The sequence below is a fragment of the Tachypleus tridentatus genome, chromosome 9 (genome assembly GCF_004210375.1).
Source record: "Tachypleus tridentatus isolate NWPU-2018 chromosome 9, ASM421037v1, whole genome shotgun sequence".
NCBI classification, from domain to species: domain Eukaryota; kingdom Metazoa; phylum Arthropoda; class Merostomata; order Xiphosura; family Limulidae; genus Tachypleus; species Tachypleus tridentatus.
In genome coordinates, this window is record NC_134833.1 from 81,969,775 (window position 1) to 81,991,173 (window position 21,399).

General features: G+C 33.1%; 1 protein-coding gene and 1 long non-coding RNA gene across 6 annotated transcripts in view; one reads left to right on the top strand and one right to left on the bottom strand.

Moving 5' to 3' along the window:
• Window positions 1-19,853, top strand: part of LOC143225618 (uncharacterized) — a 32,158-nt gene extending 12,305 nt beyond the window's left edge. Inside the window, exons 2-3 of the long non-coding RNA XR_013013956.1 lie at window positions 3,885-4,051; window positions 18,827-19,853. This is a non-coding gene — a long non-coding RNA (uncharacterized LOC143225618). The remainder of the gene's footprint in view (window positions 1-3,884; window positions 4,052-18,826) is intronic.
• The window catches only part of LOC143225616 (paired box protein Pax-1-like), a 68,067-nt gene that overhangs the window by 35,471 nt on the left and 11,197 nt on the right, over window positions 1-21,399 (bottom strand). Inside the window, exon 1 of one of the 5 annotated variants that reach the window (XM_076455374.1) lies at window positions 9,424-9,786. The exons of 3 other annotated variants lie outside the window; for them this stretch is intronic. Coding sequence is in view for 1 of the 2 variants with exons in the window: in XM_076455375.1 (XP_076311490.1) it covers window positions 9,424-9,427 (4 nt within the window). In the remaining variant the exon portion in view is untranslated. Of the gene's footprint in view, window positions 1-9,423; window positions 9,787-21,399 lie in introns of those variants that run through there. One more of the 5 variants, XM_076455375.1, reaches the window with a different exon arrangement.

Below are 21,399 nucleotides of genomic sequence, written 5' to 3' on the forward strand. Positions count from 1 at the left end.
AATGTGTACATACACACACAATATTTTATTTAGAAATTGTCTAGTGCCACTTTTAATTCTCTAAGGAGAGAGGTGTAACAGATTTACTGTTTTACGTTTATATTAACACCTACGCTTGTTTAGTATAGTTTTCATTTTTGCATGTAATGTATATTTTGCCCTCCAGTGGCACAGCGGTATATTTGCGGACTTACAACTCTAAAAACAGTGTTTCGATACTCATGGTGGGCATAGCACAGATAACCCTTTGTGTAGCTTTGTGCTTAACTACAAAACAATAACAAAAAACGTGTATTCTTGATTCTCTAAGGAGGGAGGTATAAAGGATTTACCGTCATACGTTTATTTTAATACCTGCGTTTGTTTTAGTATAGTTTTCAATTTTAAATGTGACTTATATTATTGATTATGCATTGCGCAGGTCCCGTCTGTTCTCAAAATCTATAGAAGATTATTGAAAGTAAGGATCAACGATGTTTTAGGAAAGCATGCTAAAATATTGTTGAAATTTATATAAACTCGTGTAATTCGTATAAAAAGCGACTAGCCGAGAGACAGAAGAGGTATTATTATTTATTATTGGCCAGCTATAGTCAGTATGACAGAGGCCTCGGAAGCTACAATTGTGATTAAAGCCTATTAATCGGAAAACTATAGAATTGGGCCAGGAACGTTTATAGATTTCGAACTTTACAGACAATTCAATTTCAGTGAATTACTTCGAACGTTAGTATTTCTACGAAGACATTTGGTATTATCCTCGGCAAAACAAACAAAAACAAAAAAGTCAGGGGTGCTTCAAGCTAGCTAGCATTAAAAAGAAGTGTATAAGTCTATCAACAAACAATTAATTTGTTCGTCGTGGACCTGGGTCGTTGATAAAATATTCAATCCTAGACCGAATCTGAGACTGTATTGTTAGTAAGTCTGTAAAACTTTTGACTATAAATCTTCATTTGTAGTAATTATAAATAATAACCGTTATTGTAAATTGTATTTTTTTGCTTGTATATTAAAATATATTTCTGTTAAAAAAGAGAATTTTGTGTATCAATCTTGTTGGCAAATATCATAAATTTGATATATAAATTAACATTTAATTAACTTCTAAACTAAAATTAAAATTTCCGGGTAATTTGAAATAGTAATACGTAACATAATAAATTAAATCGGATATTCGTCCGATATAAATTATAATACGTAACAGTTAGCGAGTGTGATCTATTAGTAAATGTGATTTGTTAGAAAGTATAATCCATTAGTACATGTGGTCTATTAGTATGTGTGATCAATTATTAAGTGTGATATATTAGCAAGTATAGTCGATTAAAGTGTGTGTGTGTTTTACGTATAGCAAAGCCACAAAGGGCTATCTGCTCAGCCCACCGAGGGGAACCGAACCGCTGATTTTAGCGTTGTAAATCCGGAGACATACCGCTGTACTAGCGGGGGGCAGGTCGATTAAAGACCGGACCAGTTGTAGAATATTTCGTTTGTTAAGCTCTTCGTTTACCATTTTGTGAATTGTAAGTAAAAAATCTCTCATGGTCCAGACAGTTTCCAAAAGCCTAATTTAAACTTTGTTTAATAAGTAATGTGACTGGGTAATTTAAGACTTAAGAACGATAAAGTACGGTATTCGTTGAAGTACTTTAAAGAAACCCATAAGATGTAATACAAACCGACCTTTTTTCATCCGATTACAAAATAAAAGAAAACAATAATTGGATTGTTACTTAATTGATAAGCTGGAGTGATCCCCGCATAAAACGTTACTTTATAATGTTCCTTCTCTGAACTAAGAAGACGTGACAGTTAGTCAGCTCACAGATAACGAAAGTGGGTGGTGAAAACCTATACCATGCTATACATTCAATCAAATATTACGATACGCTGTACTTAATCATTAAATATAAGACATAAAATGTACCAATTAAAACTTTTATTAAAAGAAACTGTTCACAGATATTCAGTTGTTACACAGCTTTCGTGGCTGGCTTTATTTAAACACATATTATTGTAGTTGTCACTTGGTGACCACCCATGCAGAGTAGAGTCAGCCACCCCGGACTGATGCGTAGGCCTCTGCTGTCATGGTTTCAGCACAGACCGTCTGATACTCTGGTTATGACGTTAGAGATATATAGATAGTGTCACGTCTTTTACATAATTTCCATTTTGAATGATGAAACACTGGAATCTAATTTTGCGTAAAGTCATACGAATAACAAAGTTCGTGTTTCAAGCATTTCTTAATGAATATTGTAGAAACGTCCTCTTCGTGCATACAACATATCATCAGATATCAACCTGAATAAACAACCGAAATAAAAATGTTCAATAAACGTCCTTGCAGTATCAAGGGCTACTAAAGTAGATACTGAGTCAAATCTATGTAAACATTTTAAGTTACAACCGAAATATTACACCGAATAAAAATATTAGCGAATCACTTAAGCAGTTGACATAACACAGCAGATAAAATCTGCATAAAGCACGTAGTTCTTTCGTCACGAGCATCTTTTTTACGTATTTCACGAGGTTTTATTGAGTTACATTCAAACATTAATTGAATTACTTTATTATCACGGTATACCAATAACTATAGCATAAAAATGTAACTAATAACCAATATTTTAATAGAATATAAGTTTTGTTATTTAATTAATATGGAACTGTTAAAAGAAAGTCCTGAATTTCCCCTACACTTTTCTCTTCTCTTAACTTATTTACTACTGATATGTAGTTGAATACTCTTAATTATTGATACGTGTCTAAACAAACTTAGGTATTACGTATTATTATTTTTTCCTTAATTGAAAAATACTACTTACACGTAGGCCCAGCATGGCCAGGCGGTTAAGGGGCTTGGCTCGTAATCCGAGGGTCGTGGGTTCGAATCTCTGTCACACCAAACATGCTCGCCCTTTCAGCCGTGGGGGCGTTCTAATGTGACGGTTAATCCCACTATTAGTTGGTAAAAGAGTAGCCCAAGAGTTGGCGGTGGGTGGTGATGACTAGCTGCCTTCTCTCTAGTCTTACACTGCTAAACTAGGGACGGCTAGCGCAAACAGCCCTCGTGTAGCTTTGCGCTAAATTCAAAACCAACCAAACCAATACTTCCAGGTAACATCTTCATTAATAACTTATCTAAATATATTAAAAAAAAAAAACGTTCTGTACGATATAGTCCTATTTAAGTAAGAAACTGAAATAAAATCTATTTTCACAAAGCGTGCAACAGAAAGTTAACTATATGAACTCATGCAGTAACCTTACTATACTCTTCGGATAACAACTTTAACAACATCTCTTTTAATTCCCTAATATAGTTTCCAACAAGAATGTGTAACAGTTTTTCGACACAAGTGTCGCTGTTTTACAGTGTTAGTTGAAACGTTTTGCATATCTTCAGGTTAAAAGGCAGCTAAAGCTAATAGCTTATCCAAAACATTCTTGATGTCCTAATATGCAATTTCATTTGTCTTCTACAACCATAAATTGGAGAAGTAACGAAACGAAACTTCTGAGTGTTGTCAAGTCTTTTACCGATGTTTCATATAATTGTGTGTACAGAAAGGTACAATCTGTGACCCACAAATACACACTCGTATTCTAACGTTATAAGCTCTTAAGCTTACCAGTAAATTCCTACTGGGGATTGTAGTGTTTCGTAATACTTTCTACCTTTATAAAGCTAATATTTGTCCATTTCAGCCTTAACGAGCTCTTGATCGAGAGGGTGTTTATGGACTATATTGGACACCTTTATGTGCTGCATTTCAATTGCTACTGCAGTCTTCATTAGTGATAGTCACTTTTCTTCAAATTAAATTATCTTCCGTTGACTGTGATATTTACCCAGCTGTTAATTTTTTTTTCAGAGACCAATACGGATTCACATCTTCAACACATTCCAATTCACAGAATACTTTGGTTAAAAATTTTAAATTGGAGCTCCCAGATTTTTCCCTACAGTTTACGAGAAAAGACGCAAACGTATGTTCTACATTTGACGATTCTTCCGACCGCCTTTGTTTTATCAGTTCAGGTAAATGTGTATAGTGTACTGGTTATTCAGTTTCATAGATTTAGAACAATTTGTATGAACAGTGATGATTCCCTGTTCAACTACGGATTCTACTTCCCCAGACTGTGTCTACAAATCTCGCTGATATATTCAAAATACTAACTACTAGTTTTGATTTGGATCTATGTGCCTAATCAAGTACTTCGCTTAATGTAATTGTTCACGAATGTATTCATATTTATCATATTACTCGAGACTGTTTAGTAGTTTTCTACGAATTACTTCTGCCTTCTGTCTGGTCTGAAGACGAAGAAGCTCTGAAGAATTTCAAACTTCGCCTCCAAACTAAAAACGGCGAAAACGAAAAGAGAAACAGGAGTAATCCAAAGAAAATTATTCATAACACAAACACACTGCCCACATCTTTCTTTACATAATTACATAAATCTGATTCATAATACTATAAATAATTACCCAAGTGTGATTCATAGTGAAATGTTAGGTAATATAAATAATTACCCAAGTGTGATTCATAGTGAAATGTTAGGTAATATAAATAATTACCCAAGTGTGATTCATAGTGAAATGTTAGGTAATATAAATAATTACCCAAGTGTGATTCATAGTGAAATGTTAGGTAATATAAATAATTACCCAAGTGTGATTCAGAGTGAAATGTTAGGTAATATAAATAATTACCCAAGTGTGATTCAGAGTGAAATGTTAGGTAATATAAATAATTACCCAAGTGTGATTCAGAGTGAAATGTTAGGTAATATAAATAATTACCCAAGTGTGATTCAGAGTGAAATGTTAGGTAATATAAATAATTACCCAAGTGTGATTCATAGTGAAATGTTAGGTAATATAAATAATTACCCAAGTGTGATTCATAGTGAAATGTTAAGTAATATAACCGAGAACGTCACACACATGGAATACAATTCGTGGTGCACTACTTTATAGCCAGCCTTATTATCATTAGCTAAAGATTGAAATTAACTCTAAATGCCTTAATTTGTAATGAACTTCTAATATTCTATTTCTGATATTAATTTGATGTATTTTGTTCCTTTTACTTTTTTATATAAAATCAAATCGAATGTTAACATCTTCTACTTAAGTATACGAAGTTTTATCCAGTCTTGTCTAAACGGTCAGTTGGTATGACAGTGTATTACTATTACAGTAAGCAATGAAGTGGTGGAGGATCTTGTGAGCTTTAATAGAGTTGATAGACCCCAATGGCTGACGCATCATCAATGTGCATATATTCACATTTCACAAAGTGAGCTCACTAACACGACTTAGTTAGGCTTGTATACGTATATATGCTGTCCTAGCAAGGGCTGGTGGTTAGAGCGCTTGATTCGCACATGCTTGCTTTTTAAGGTCGCTGTCACCGCCATCCATCCGATTGTAATATTTCTTGGCTAATTCAAATTACCTAAGTGGTCGATTCCCAAATTAGATAGTATTAAGGTCGAATAAAGAAAAAATATATATATACATATATCCTTATAAAACGCAAATATAATGTTCTTGGAATAGATATTTACTAAATTCCAAAATATTTTTTTCCGTATCTCAAAACAAAGAACATTTCCTTTAATATCATGCAAAATCTGAACAAAGATGCCTTGAATAAACACAAAATATTTTTCAAGAATATAATTATTGATTGTTGGGTGCAATAATTACGCCATGTCGATACTTAAGAAAAAAAGTATTATTTCAAGTATTTAAATACGACATTCTGTCCCTAAATTATAGAGGTTTTGAACCTATATTGTAAAAATGGTAATATTAATAGTTGAAAAATATATTTGATTTTATATATGGCAAGTTTTCAAGTTATGCTTAATAGATAAAATTAATATAACTAAAGTCTCGTGTTTACTTATTTTATTTTATAAAATTCCATGAGAAGTAGCTGATATGCCACAAAACCCATCAAATCAGTTTCTAAAAGGGTTCCAGAAAAGTATGATATGCCAGAACAGAGAGCTAAGCATTTTTTAAATAGTTCTCCGCGGAATAAGAGATATGGCACAAAACATGTCAAACAGGTTTTAAAATAGAGCCGGAGTGGTTGTATTCCACAATAAAGACCAAACGAGTTCTATAAAAATCCACGGGGAGTAGCTGAGTTACCATAAGACAAATCAAACCAATGAAAAGAATGCTATTAAAACAATAAATATGGTTCCAAGTTACATACATAACATACGTAAGGAACACTTAAAAGTAGGAAATTCTTAGCCAAATTGGTTGAGTAGTAAGTTATCTTAAGACATCAATATCTTAAAGTACAAAGTGCATAATTATTGGCATATACTTCTGTGCGTTAATACACATAATTTTAAAACAAGTGTAGGTTGCAGGGAAATAGAAGTGGGGAGGCAAGCGGGGATAATTTAGTGTGTGTAGGAAGATGTCTTAAAACGTGTAGGATCCACAAGAAGAAAATATGTGGGAATAGCTCTTCAGTTGTCCAAAAGATAAGTGTTCATGTAAAAAACTGTGTTCTCTACTACTGGTTAATTGGATTTTTCATTTATATGCGTTTGATATTGTTGTTTGAATCCAGGAAAGCACTAAGTATAAGAATTTACAATTGTTTTAAATTTTCGTTCCTTTAAACTTGTAAATAATAGCTACTGTTTTTCGTTATAAAGTGTTGTGTACGTACACATATACATATAGACAGATGTGCAAACAAACGCCAGCTTAATACTAAATAATACACAAAAATACGACAGCTTTAGTACCGGTTACTAAGATATATTTAAACATAGTTAAACAAAATATCGCAATGGTTCAGCAATAAGTCTGAAGAGCTAGGGTTATAACGCTAAAAATTAGGGTTTAAATAGTCACGGTGGGTTAACATTGTGTAGCTGTATGCTTAATAAAAACACACATACTTAAAGAGTACTAAGTGACATTAATGAAGATAAAAAAATATGTTTAGAATAATTTGTTTCGCATGCGTTTCTTGAGTAAATTGCCCAGTACCGAACGCTGGAATGGAACCTAACCTTTAAATAAAGAGATTGCCACCCTTCTTGTCTGTATTCGAATATTCACCACTTGTCTACTGTGATAAGATACGTCAGTTGACTACTAGGCCTGGAATTTAATGTGTATTTGTTTTTTTTTATTTTTACAATGGCAATAAGCAGCTTGTAATGAATACATAATTTTGTTATTATTAGAATCAACTGTACGATACTTTTTTCTCTTTTTTAATAAGAATAAAAAACACATTTAGCAGTAATTTAGGTAAATGATACTTAAAAGTAAGTAACATTTGGCTTCACAGCAGACAACGGAAGTTTCAAATATGTAAACTCATGTGAGTGTGAATACATAAAAATGTGTCAGACATTTACTGATGCCTGAATCTTCTAGACTTATTATTAGATACCACGTTTCATTATATTTGTAAGGCGTTAAAATCAAGTAAACGTACAATTTATACAAGTATTAATATTCAAAATACGCACTCAATGGTAATTAAATAGACAGAGAGCGAAAATGGAAGAATAAACAGGAAGACAGATAGATAAACTGTTTGAGATGACAGCATATAGTATTTTCATAACCTAAGTTTGGATCAGTTTTATTACCAATGTGTACATCATTGAATAAAACACAGGAGGATAAGTGTATAGAAAACGATATTACATCATATTTAATAATAGAATACTGATGTGTATTTTAGAATTGACCTAATAGCTCAAATTTAAACTTTCAAAATGTCGAAGAAAAATCTACATTGTTTTCATTTTAAATACGTTGTGGTTTTTCTTCACGATATTCTTAATTAACTTTACGATTTAAAATTGAAAGCTTCATCTTTAAGTTATGGAATTTCTTTTAATAGTCGTATTGAATAAGAGCGGTGTCACGCATGCTGGTTATTTGATTTTTTATGTCCACTTTTTTTCTAATTGCAATATATTTTGAGCTTGTATATATTTCTTACAAACATTACGTCTAGGAAATCTATTTTTTAAAATGGTTTTAAATAATATTCGTAAAAACAATCCTGAATTTTGTTTGTGAAATAAGCTTTACAAGAATGACAATCGATACCAAATTCATAGTGAAATATTGTTGTAAGGCAACAACGGTTATCAGAAACAAACCACCTTCCACCTTTGTTTTGTTATTTGTGGACTGAACTAGTTTAACTTGGTTGTGTTAGACACTTATATAAACCCTGCACATGACGAGACGTTTAACTTCCAGTCTAGCATTCAAATGCATGACAAATACGGTTTAAAATAGAGCGGTTAACGTATCACAGTATTTACTATCCAAACAATTAAGATACCATGGTAACAATATTATGTGAGCTATATATGATCAGAAATACACAAGAAACAAGAGGCACATTCATAAATTTCGTTAGAACATTGTTATGATTATATCAAAAAAGTAGACGTTTATAGCAAAGAAAGCATAGCAAGTGTTCTAGTTGTTTCACCAAAACATATACAATGATGATTAACATGTAATAAAACAATTTAAAGTAATTTAAAATAAATAAATGAATTGGTACAGAAATGTCTATAAGCCATCATAAAACATTTGAAGTATTCAATGACCATTTTGCAAAACTCTGGACTGGTTCACTGACTAGAACAATGATAATTATATGTAATTAACAGGAACATAAATAATACTTAACACGAATTTACAGATTACTTTGGAAAATAATATCAACAAATATTACTAAGAGGATTTACTGTGCATTACCAACTTCACATAAATTATTTTATATGCTGATTGTTATATGAATGTACTACCATTACACCCTACCAACACAGTAACTGCTTGCCTTTTGTCAATATCGGAGTAAATTATTACTTACTCTTTTTTATTTATAAACAATGTAATTGTTTGTCTTCTGTTTATTTCCTGAGTTTACTGTTGTTTGCTTTCCAACTTTTTTTATTTTTCAACTACATAACTCTTTTGTGTTTATTTAAAAAACACTCGCTCTTATTTTCCGCATTTATTATTGCTTGTTTTTGTTGATTTCTAAGCGAACTATTGTTTAAGCTGCAAGATTTCATCTGCTAACAGAATTACTGAACATCACCTCTTTGTTTCTAAAACGTACTGATCTTTAAGGTTTAAATTTTCATATTTTAACAAAATAATGTTTTTTCTTCTGTTTGGTTCCTTGATGTTTCGTACTCTTTACGCTTCAAATTAGTTTTAAACAAAGTTAATTCACCGTTTGCTTTATCAATTTTGTGACTGTAAGCTGTGGTTTAATTGTGTTGTTTTTTTTTAACTAATAGTGTTGAAGAAATTTAGCTAGACTTAAGGCTAAATCTCGTTGTTTAAAAATGACTGGAGATATTTAACTCACTTACCCATGTTCCACAAACACTAGTCGTAATCTCGATCAACTTGGGTGTTCAAAATTTGGTGTAACCACGAAATAGCCAAAAATAACAAAGCGTGGACAGTGGTTTGTGTAAATGATCGTCTCAGTGGGGAGGTTGTAGGACATGCAAACAAGCCTTCTCCTACCACCTTTACAATTAGTCCGCTGTGTATCAGTACGATGTTCGTGCACAAGCACAATGTTTAGAAAGGAAGCTTAACTTATAACCTCTCAACACACAGCTCCTTCCACTTGCATGCATGCTGTGGGCTTTAGGACGTGACTTCTTGCGCTTCCTAAGCTGATCGCGACACAGCCGACACGGGTCCTCATCCCTACAGAGTGTCAGCTGCGAAGAGAGACTATAGCTGATTGGATGTGTTGTTTAGCTCTCGACCGTCAATCATTCGCCGGTTCCAGTTGAAACGAGTTCGTAGATGAAGGTAGAATTGTGAAGCCTATTGGTGAGTGTAACCGAAATGGAGCCCACTGATGGAAAGTGTACTTTGTCTCTGCCACTTTGAAGGCGGTAAACTCCCCAGAAGAATGACAGCACGGTTACAGTTACAACAGCAAGCGCCTTTGACTGACACCGCTACTTCAAGTCTTCTTGCCCCCACGTTAGATTTTTGTTTCCGGTGGGAGGGCTGGTCTTAGTACTGAATCCGTTCCCAGGCAACCCGATCCACAGATGGGAAATCTCATTAATATGCCGGCGCACAAGCGTTGCAAAGAAAGGTTCGGAGAAATTACACGTTATGAGGCATGATCCAAAGACTAACTGAGGTGCAAAGTACACCACGAAGAAATGTGTGGTTGCTTAGCTGAAAGTAAGCAGTTACTTTATAATTTACACAAAGTGATCTACGTTCTATTTCAGAAAGCTTTATATTTTCTACTGTATGGTCAGATTTATAATTTCTTGGTGAACTTACTACTTCTTTCTCATTAACAAAGATTTGATGTTTTGTCAATGTTATTAAAGTAGAAACAGTCTGTTGAAAAACTATGTGTAGGGCGTGTGATCTCTCTCTTTCACGAGGGGTTGGACGCTTACTGGTGTGAAGATAATCAAAAATTTGTTTAACTTTTTTACTCTATTTTCTCTGTATCTCCACTTTGTTGTTGGACACAAGGACCACGTGCAGAAGAATGGTAAATTTATTAAATATATCTGATGCTTGAATAATTCTACCACCCATAAATACATATTTTCTAATATCTTAATTTAGGGACAGTTTTAAACCATGTTTTAAAAAACTTAGGATACAGCCTACGATGAATTAAAAGAATATTGTTGTCTTAGGAACATTTTATCTTACGTGTATATATAAGACCACACTTACAAGAACATTCTATCTTATGTGTATATAAGACGACACTTACATAGCAGCTTACGAGTGACCGTAACATTCATTACTTTTTGTCTTAGCTAGTGGTTTGGTGTTCTATATATCTAATATTTGACTGTGCTAAGTATAGAGGTAACATTTCAAACGCGAAAAGGTTTTGTTTTTGTTTCAACTCTGACTTAAGTGAAAATGAAACTAACTTAATCGCATGTTCCACTTCACCGGGAGATAAATGAATTGTAATTTCAACTTGACATCCGCGCATTCGTAGATATTATTGTTCATGTTCTGAAATATGAATATGTATTTTATAAAACTGACACTTTTATGAATAAGAACTAGTTTCCATAGCATATAAAATACGTTCGTTTTATAAACTTATTTTAAAAAGCCCAGAATCTTTCCATTCTTTCGACTCCATCTGTTTTGACAAGCTCAAGGTCAAAGGTAGAAAATTCCCCAATGAATTACACAAGCTCTAAGATTTTTAAAATGTTCACACTGAATTATACAAACTCCAAAATTTTTAAAATGTCTCCACTGAATTACATAAGCTCTAAGATTTTTAAAATGTTCACACTGAATTATACAAACTCCAGAATTTTTAAAATGTCTCCACTGAATTACACAAGCTCCATCATTTTTAAAATGCCTTTAGTGAAGTACACAAGCTCCACCATTTTTTAAATGCCCTCCCCTGAATTACACAAGCTCCAACATTTTTTAAATTTCCCAACTTTGAATAACAAACTAATAAAAATTTTCCCGCCATCATGTTTATTGTGATACAGTGAAAGTTGTATAAGATTTGGTTAAAGATTCGGAACTGTTCAAAAGATTGCTGACATTTTGACATAATATTTGTTTCTGGACTTACAAGATGCCGCTCCTATGACATGTATGCATCAGTCATAAGGTCAGACTCTAAAATGTTATAGTTTAACATTCAATAATCAAGAACTGCTCAAATTAGCTTACCGTTAGTTATGTTGGTAAACTAAACTAAACTAAACTAACGTGGCAGGGGTTCAGTTTAGAGAGAGAGAAATCAGAAGAGTTCTCTCCCCAACTGGGGTGTTCAGGAACGTTGTGGTTCCTCTTCGTCCCCTTTCGTGGATTGTTATTAAGATTAAGTGGTGGTTTTTTTTTATAATTATTTTAATAAATTAATTATCGTTATTATTCTTGACTTTTTGGGTGGAGGATGTCTCTCTAAATGTTTTGGGTGGAGGCAAAGGCAGTAGTGGAAAGAAAGGCCGGGACCTGTCCCGAAAGGAAGAAGTTGGGCAGATGTGAACATGAATATAATTCATTCAAATCCAGATCAAATCAAACGGCACGAAAAGTTATGTTGGTGTTGATGTTTGTTTATTTTAAGCGCATAGCTATACAGTAGGCAATTTGCTCGGTGTTCATCGTTGGAATCGAAGCACAGATTTTAGTTTTGTAAGTCTGGAAACTTATCGATGACTCTCCCCCCGGAGGACTTCAAGTTATGAAATGACTGTTCTTATTCCTTGGGAACGCTACAAGTTAATTTTCCACCTAATTTATCTAAGTTTATTCTAATGTTTAGTTCTATTTCTTTTCCCTTCATTTGCATAAAAGAAAAACTTCTGGGTTTCCAAAACTTAAAAAACATTCAGCTCTCCAATTATTTTTATTTGAATAATTTGTATAGCTTATGGTACATAAGTTGTTAAACGTTATCTTAAGAATATTTTAAAACTATGTTATGGCTTTGTAATGTATTAAGCTGATGTCATCGATCTGTTTATATTTTCTAGAAGTGAAATAGGCATCCGTTTATGGATAATAAGCAGTAATATTGACAATTATTAAACAAAAAGGTATATAACAAAATACGAACACAGGAAACCGGCGGGAAAAAGAGCCTGAGACTTTTAGCTTTTTTTAATGAAAATAAGGCCGTTTATTTTGAGTATCTCATTAGTTCACAAGAGTGAAGGCTTAACTTGCAGATAAAAGTTTTTAAAATACCACAAAATATTTTCATTTAAGCCTTCATTTTAAAAACAATCAACCTCTCTCCCACATATCGCCCCATTCGGTCGATTTATGGTCCTCGCCAGCACCCCATGATACTTCTTTATTCAGAATTGTTTCTATACGCATAGACGTTTTTCTTAAAATCGCTCAATAAATTGTAAATATTCGACTTAACTGTATGTCAATAACATCACTTAATATCACTAGACATTGACAATCAGAACTAATTTTTCTTGAACTGAACGAAATGTTAGAAAGTGAGTTCTTATCGTAGGAAAATTAATATTAGTGAAGAAAAATATCACACAGTTGAGTTCAAACACTATAATCCCAACTTCAATACAAATATTTTCGGCCTTAGGCCTACATCACTTAGTAACTCAAGACAAACTTCGAAATATTTAACGGTTATTGAAGAAGATATATTAACTGTTCTTTCAGAATTTCTTCTATCTGATGTAGGCCTGAAGTCGAAACTTTATGTATTAAATTTAAAGTAATTTTTTTCACTGAAGAGAAATTGTTTGATATTTTTTCAGTAATATTAACTTTTCCGTGATGTCAGTATCTAAACACAGCAGAATGTTACGGACCTTAACAAAATTATTATCTAACTCACCAAGATAACATTATTAAACAGCTTCAACATTAATCAAACATCCTTGTCATTCAGATGGAGTGAATGTAAAGTCAAATCTTAAACTCCGTACCGTACTAACAAACGTTTTATATCGATACAAATTCTGGAAATTAAAATAATAGCGTCAGTATTGCTGTATTTGTTTGTATGTAATTAAGCGCAATGTGTTATATGTGCCTTGCCTACTACGGGTATCGAAATCCAGTTTTTAGCGTTGTAAGCTCGGGGAGATACCCTTGTGCTACTGGAACGTGCTGGTGTGAGTATTAAGACTGAGAGCTTGTAACGCCAACATTTAGGATTCAATCCATCCCTACATTGGGCATCGCGAAGATAGCTCGTTGTAAAGCTTTACTCTCGTACGAATAAACATATCGCACAAGAGTTTTAATGATGTAAATATACGTACAACACCGTACATAAAGGAACAATAGATTTGACAGTTCTGTAATAACAAGTAGTCAAGTTATGCAAATGTGCAGAGAAATAACTCAGTGAAAGTTTTGTCAGTATTTTCTTGGAAAACTAACATATCTCACAACAAACAACAGTGAGAAAGACTTACGTGTAAAAATACACAAACTTATTAAATACACACAATGCAAAATTTCATAAAATGAAAAACATATTTTAAGAAATATTCGTAAATTTAACTTCTTACCGTAAGGCTATGATTACTCCTTATCTGTTTTTGTATTGATCATTAGCTTATAGTTTTGTTTGTTTTTATAATTTCTCTCAAAGCTACACGAGGGCTATGTGTGCTAACCATCCCTATTTTAGCAGTGTAACACTAGAGGGAAAGCAGCTAGTCATTACCACCCACCGCCAACGAATAGTGGAATTGACCGTCACATTATAACCTCTCTACGACTGAAATGGCAAGCATGTTTGGTGTGACGGAGATTCAAACCCGCGACCTCCAGATTACAAGTCGAGTGCTTTAACCACCTGGCCATACCGGGCCCATTAGCTTATAAACACGTACAACTAAAATTATCTAATTATTAATTCTTTAACAACATTTATTAACAAACATCAGTTAGTTTATATATTTATATACATACGAATTTGTTATTATTATTTAGCAGAAAAAAGAGTAACTAATCTAAAACTACACTTACGTGATTGTAACCATGACCACGATATTCGTAATAATAAAAAATAAACAGATTATCAATCGCTATTTTTTTATTTTACCATTATGAACTAAAGATATTTAGTTAGTAATAACAATAAATATGCTATTGGTAACCTTTTGTTTGTTTGTTTGTTTTGAAATTTCGCACAAAGCTACTCGAGGGCTATCTGTGCTAGCCGTCCCTAATTTAGCAGTGTAAGACTAGAGGGAAGGCAGCTAGTCATCACCACCCACCGCCAACTCTTGGGCTACTCTTTTACCAACGAAAAGTGGGATTGACCGTCACATTATACGTCCCCACGGCTGGGAGGGCTAGCATGTTTAGCGCGACGCGGGCGCGAACCCGCGACCCTCGGATTACGAGTCGCACGCCTTACGCGCTTGGCCATGCCAGGCCCCGTAACCTTTTGTATTTGATAAAAAGCGACCTATTAAATTTATGTGTGTGTTTTCTTATAGCAAAGCCACATCGGACTATCTTCTGAGTCCACCGAGGGGAATCGAACCCCTGATTTTAGCGTTGTAAGTCCGTAGACATGCCGCTGTATCGGCGAGGCACCTTATTTATTCTAATTTCGAAAAGTGACCAATAACCTAACCTTAAAAAAGCTAATAAAATACAACAAACAGACGTAAAGTACAACAAAATCGTGAAAGCTTTCCGTGTTAATTTAGCAGAGAAAAAACGATAAATTTCAGAATTTAAAAGAACCACGGCAATGTTATTCTATTTAAAACTACAATCGTATACAGTTACCGCACCTTCCAAAGATCCAGAAAAGATGCATAGCTTATAGCGTATAGAAGAGGTACATAGATAAAGTATCTTCCCAAAAACCGGATCAGACACACAGACCATAGTCCTTCTACAAAAAAAAAACTTTTCAAGAATCAGATGAGGTACACGAATTATGTCCTTCTACAAACATATCATTTCCCAAGAACCAGTTGAGGTACTAACATTAGACTATCTTCATTAGCCAGGTTGAGCAGCTAAACAAGCAGTATTTCCTCAAGAAACTTCTTTAATGTTCGGATCAAATTCGCTATTCCATTTACTGTTTATTGCCAATATATTTCCAACGTATATTTATACTTGCATCTGCACAGTTGAAGTACATTTACTATAATGTAAATCTTGGCTGTAACTATATTTTCACCAACATATAACAAGAAATTACTTGCTGGTAACCACTGAAAAGATAAACCTGTGTTTAGGAGAAGATAATTCAAAATTAGAGTTGTGGAATAACACATGAAAACAAGTTACTAAGTTATATAATTACAACACATTTCTAAGTAATACCTAACATAATTAAATCGTATTTGTAAGTTGTGTCTCACACAAGTAACTCATATTGGTAATTAGTATCTTATAATTATAAGATGTTGTTAAGTGGTATCTTACATAATCACAACAAGTCACTGTAGCATCTTACTGAATTACAACATGTTGCTAGGAGATATCTTAAATTAAAATACGTTGTCAAGTGGTATCTTGGATAATTAAAACATGTTGCTAGGAGATATCTTAAATTAAAATACGTTGTCAAGTGGTATCTTCGATAATTAAAACATGTTGCTAGGAGATATCTTAAATTAAAATACGTTGTCAAGTGGTATCTTGGATAATTAAAACATGTTGCTAGGAGATATCTTAAATTAAAATACGTTGTCAAGTGGTATCTTGGATAATTAAAACATGTTGCTAGGAGATATCTTAAATTAAAATACGTTGTGATAATTAAAACATGTTGCTAGGAGACATCTTAAATTAAAATACGTTGTCAAGTGGTATCTTGGATAATTAAAACATGTTGCTAAGTAATATTTTACATAATTAAATCACATTCCTAAATATTATCTTACTAAACATAAACTTATACAAGCGTGATGAGCTTGTCCTTTCTTTTGGTATTTACTAAATTCGAGCAACACAATGACTTCAAGTAAGATGTTTGTTTTATAACAGACAGACTGACATGGCCCAGTGGTTAGGGCACTTGACTTGCAATAGACGAGTCGCGTGTTCGAATTTCGTCACCGAACATGCTCGTCCTTTTAGCCATGAGATGTTATAATATGACTAACATTTGGTAAAGGAGTAGACCAAGCGTCAGCGGTGGATAATGTTGACTAGCTGCTTCTAAATCTATCACTTCAAAATTGGGATGGGTAGCGAAGACAATCATCGATTAGAATTTCGAGAAATTGAATAAATAAATAACTAATAAATATATAACAGGCAGTTACCTTTCATAACACATTTCGAAGTTTCCCTAAAGTACAATGCTCTCTTTTGATAACTATTAACAAATAGGATTTAAATAACGAAGGGTGATAAGCAGTTCAGATAAGCTACACAAAAATAAGATTACACTATATTCATTTACGCGTTATATTGGTTTTGTTATACAGGGTACTCGGAAAGTCACTGTGCAGTTTTGTCTGTTAATAAATATATAAGTGCACAGTGACGTTCCGAACACCCTGTATAAGTAATTATAATTCTAAGCTCTCTACTATGAGCTACATAATAGAAGTAAAAGAAAATGGTTCAACATTGTTATAAAATAATAATGTAAAAACTACAGTACAATTATTTATTCCACCAACAGCTGAGGACTGAAGTTCTTTATCAACAAACTAAGGACTGAAGCTCTTTATTAACACAACTAAGGACTGAAGTTCTTCATGAACACAACTAAGGACTGAAGTTCTTCATGAACACAACTAAGGACTGAAGTTCTTCATGAACACAACTAAGGACTGAAGTTCTTTATCAACACAGCTGATACCTCCTACCTCAACACATCTCAGTTGCTGATAAAGAATATTACATATTAAGCCTTTTCATGCCTTTAGGTGGCCCCCCAGTAGCACAGCGGCATTTCTGTGGACTTGCATCACAAGAAACCGGGTTTTAATACCCGTGGTAGGCAGATTAGAATCAGCCCATTGTGTAGCTTTGTGTTTAACTACAAACAAAAGAACAAAGTTTTTAGTGTGCTTTTGTGGTGCACTTTTATTACTGTTCCTATCTAACATTTGTCCTGTAGTCATGTTGTGGTGTTGTTAAGTTTAATATAACGAACATATTAGTTATATTTCTCCGGTTTTTAATATTTCAACCCCATAAACGTACTTTGTTTTTTTTAAATAATCTAGTAAAATAAAATACTGAAATCAAACACATGATGTATTAACGTATAAGTGGTTTTTGTTGTTGTTTTTTGCGTCCATTTCTATTGCATGTCTTAAATGGAATGCTATAATATTCGTTAATATTTTATCAGTTGTAAGACAAAAAATATTTTTCCTTATAAGGTGTCACTTCGGCTACAATCGTGTATTTTATTAACTTATAGTGAAAACTGAATCAATATATATATAATGGCACATATCGTGCCATTAAGGTTAGTTTTCGATATTAAACACATAAAATACAGTACGTAACAACCCCTTCCAATTATACGCGGATCCAAGTATTTATATTACCACCGAATGAGGTTGTAATTATCAGTCTTGTATCTGAGAAACATAGTATAATGTTCGGTTATTTTTGTAAATACAAACAATATTATCAGGGAGTTATCTTTATATGCCTCATTAAAAATGCTTCACACTGGCTCAGTGATGAATCTGGAGGTTTCTAACCCTAAAATCCGAGTTTCAATACCCTTATTAAGCACAACACAGATAGCCTGTTACACAGTTTTGCGCTTATCAACAAACAATTCATCAGCAAACATGCCCCTAGTGGTTCAGCAGTACATCTGAGATCTCACACTACTAAAACGTGTGTTTTAATATTTGTAGTGGGCACAGCACAGATATTAACACCTACAAACCTCAAGAAGTTAAAAAACAAACTTACCAAAATTATATTTTGCACATAATCTTCCACTACCATTTAATATGCTTTTACTAAATTAACTGCACACTCATACCGTACACAGACACAAAGCTCTTAATGTGGTGTAAGTGAACGTATAATGGTAAGATTGTTTGCTTAATGTTTACTTCTAAGCTAGTAGACTCTTGAGAGAGGATTTGTTTCCATCACCAGAGCCACTTAAGTAAACGGTTTGATTGATGCTAAGTTTCAGCTACTATACAAACAACACGACATCAAATAAATCGACAAAGAAATAGCTTTTATCGCTGGAAAGTTTAGAATTACATTTCTCAAGATGTAGTTGTTTCTCTGATGACTGAATCGATGACGTTTCTCTCTTTTTAAAAGTTACACAGGTATCGAAAAAGATGGACTGCAACTTATAACATCTGCAGAAGGTGTTCCATGAGACTAGGTTCAAGCTACCATGTCTGTAGAAGGCGTTCCATGACAACGATAGGGGAATAAGGCTCTGTTCAGGCTACAACATCTGTAGAATTTTCCATGACAACAATAGAGGAATAAGGTTGTACTCAGGTTACCACATCTTTAGAAGGTGTTCCATGACAACAGTAAAGGAACGAGGCTGTGCTCAGCTTACCATGTCTTTAGAAGTTTTAAAAAGTTTGATCAAAGTTGCCCGCGTGTGATACTCTTTAAGAAATTTTATTGTTAACGGAAACTGGTGGGCATATTTCATTTTTTTCTTTCTAACCAAAGTTTAGAAGTTTGAAAATGTTATAAGCTCAAAAGTTTTTAATTAGCCGAAATGTATTGCAAATCGTAAGTACATAAGTATGCCTTTTTTTCTATTTAAAATGTTATGACTCGTAGCTTTGTAAATCCACAATGTAGCTCTTCTTTCATTTTGTGTTGTTTTTACAGCAAAGCAGAAATTACCTGCGTTTTAAATAGTATGGAAACATGTCATCCACCTCTTCTAGAGTGACCAAATGGTTTCAAAATACATATCCGTGACAACATGTTTTGATTTATTCTTCTCCGAAAAGCCAAACTGACCGCGATGCACGCGCAGATGTCTCTCGTCTTCTTGAAAGCCACGTGCTGATAGTCTTCCAATGATGAATCGTAACAACGTTAGTTAAGAGAGTCTTTGTTAGGTTATATTGTTTACAACGGACCCGCACGAATATTACAAAGACAAGTTTAAGTGGCTGTAATTGGCTCAGCCAGTAACAAGAGGTCTAAATGTCATTTTTTGTTCTATTTAAACCAAGAGCAGGAAGTACATCATTCCATATCTTAAGACCTTTTTGAGAATAGAATCCTTATAAAAGTGATTCATAAATCTATAAAATATTGCTTTTTTCTTTCATGTGTTTGAAGTCAAAATAAATTAAAATAAAACCCAAAATAATAATTCTCTTTGATTCTTCAAATAGGAGGTCATATTAGTTATAACTAGAAATACAAAGTGACGTTTTGATTCAGATTTGAATTACCGCTATAATAATAGTATGGGGTAAAACTGGTGAGTTAATTTAGGGTGAGAACAATAACGACTAAGGAACTTTTTGCATATAATAGTGTATTTCGGAGAAAATCTCGTATGAAGCAAACTGATGCTTAGTGAACTTGTTGCATAGAACAGCATAACATGAAAAGTCCTAATTTTCATAAAACTATACCAGATACGTTAAAGTTTTATGAAAAATTAGTAATATTTATGTACATTTCTAGATTCCTATTTGAAATAAGTAGCTTTTGTATAATTCATGATATAAAAAAAAACACGTAGGTTCGATAAGTCTTGATACAAAATGATAAAACCTGATAACAAGAAGGAGAAACAGGGAACCCTGAATATTAACGGTCCACCTTTCGAAAGCGCTCTAGTTATATGGTTTGTATGATTTTATAGCTTTTGTATAGATTATTATTTTTATTATTATTATATTATTTATTATTATTGTTATTTGCTATTACTTTTTTATTTTTGGCAAACTAAAATGGTGAAGCACAAATATTTCAGAAAAAAATATAAAAGAAAGCTAAATGGTTAATATGTTAAGTTAAACTGGGTAGTTTACTGTAAACATAACCACGTAACTCCAGATATAGAATCTATTTTATGATCATATATGTCTTTAAAGTGATCCTCATAAATAAGGTTAAGTTTACCTCTTAATTTCCACCACGTATTTACACGTTGTACGGAAGGAAACAATAGCAATTTTGATACAACACAATAACTGTGATAAAACTTGGTTCAATTATCTGCTTTTCATCACACAGTATTTTTAGTGTGCTTTTGTGGTGCACTTTTATGAAGGTTTGAGTGCTATATATTAAACAATAACAAGTGTTTATTGTTTCTGTTTATCGTACATAAATGTTATCTACGCATATCCTTCCCTAATTTTGAACTGATAGAGTAAAATAAAGATAGCTAGTTAGTAGTATCCATTGCAAAATAATAGGCTACTCTTTTTTTCTGGAATAACTGGATTTTACCGTCCTTTTTACATCACGGACACAACCACAAAGTTGCGGCAAAACAAGAACCATGATCCACGAATTTTCAGTTCGGGCACAGTAACGTCAGGACACGCATACCCAAGCTATGGGCAAAGCATGCCACATTGCCTTTATATTAGGATTTAATCTTTTTGTTTCGATTTTTTATAGTGATGTTGCAGGCAAAAATGGTTGAAGGTCTCGACCTGACCTGATAAGGGCGATGGCTCAATCTACCTACAACAGTAGCTTTTCTATAGACTGATAGGTTTTCATATCAAAACTCATAAAAATGTGGTTAAATTGTTTCTTTTAAATTAATGTTTTATTAATTATTATTAATTTTTTATTCCAAATCCTTTCACGAAGGCAAGAAACAAGGTATTAAACAGTATTGACGTTTTAAGAAAATTGATATACTTTGATGGGTAAATTAGATTGAT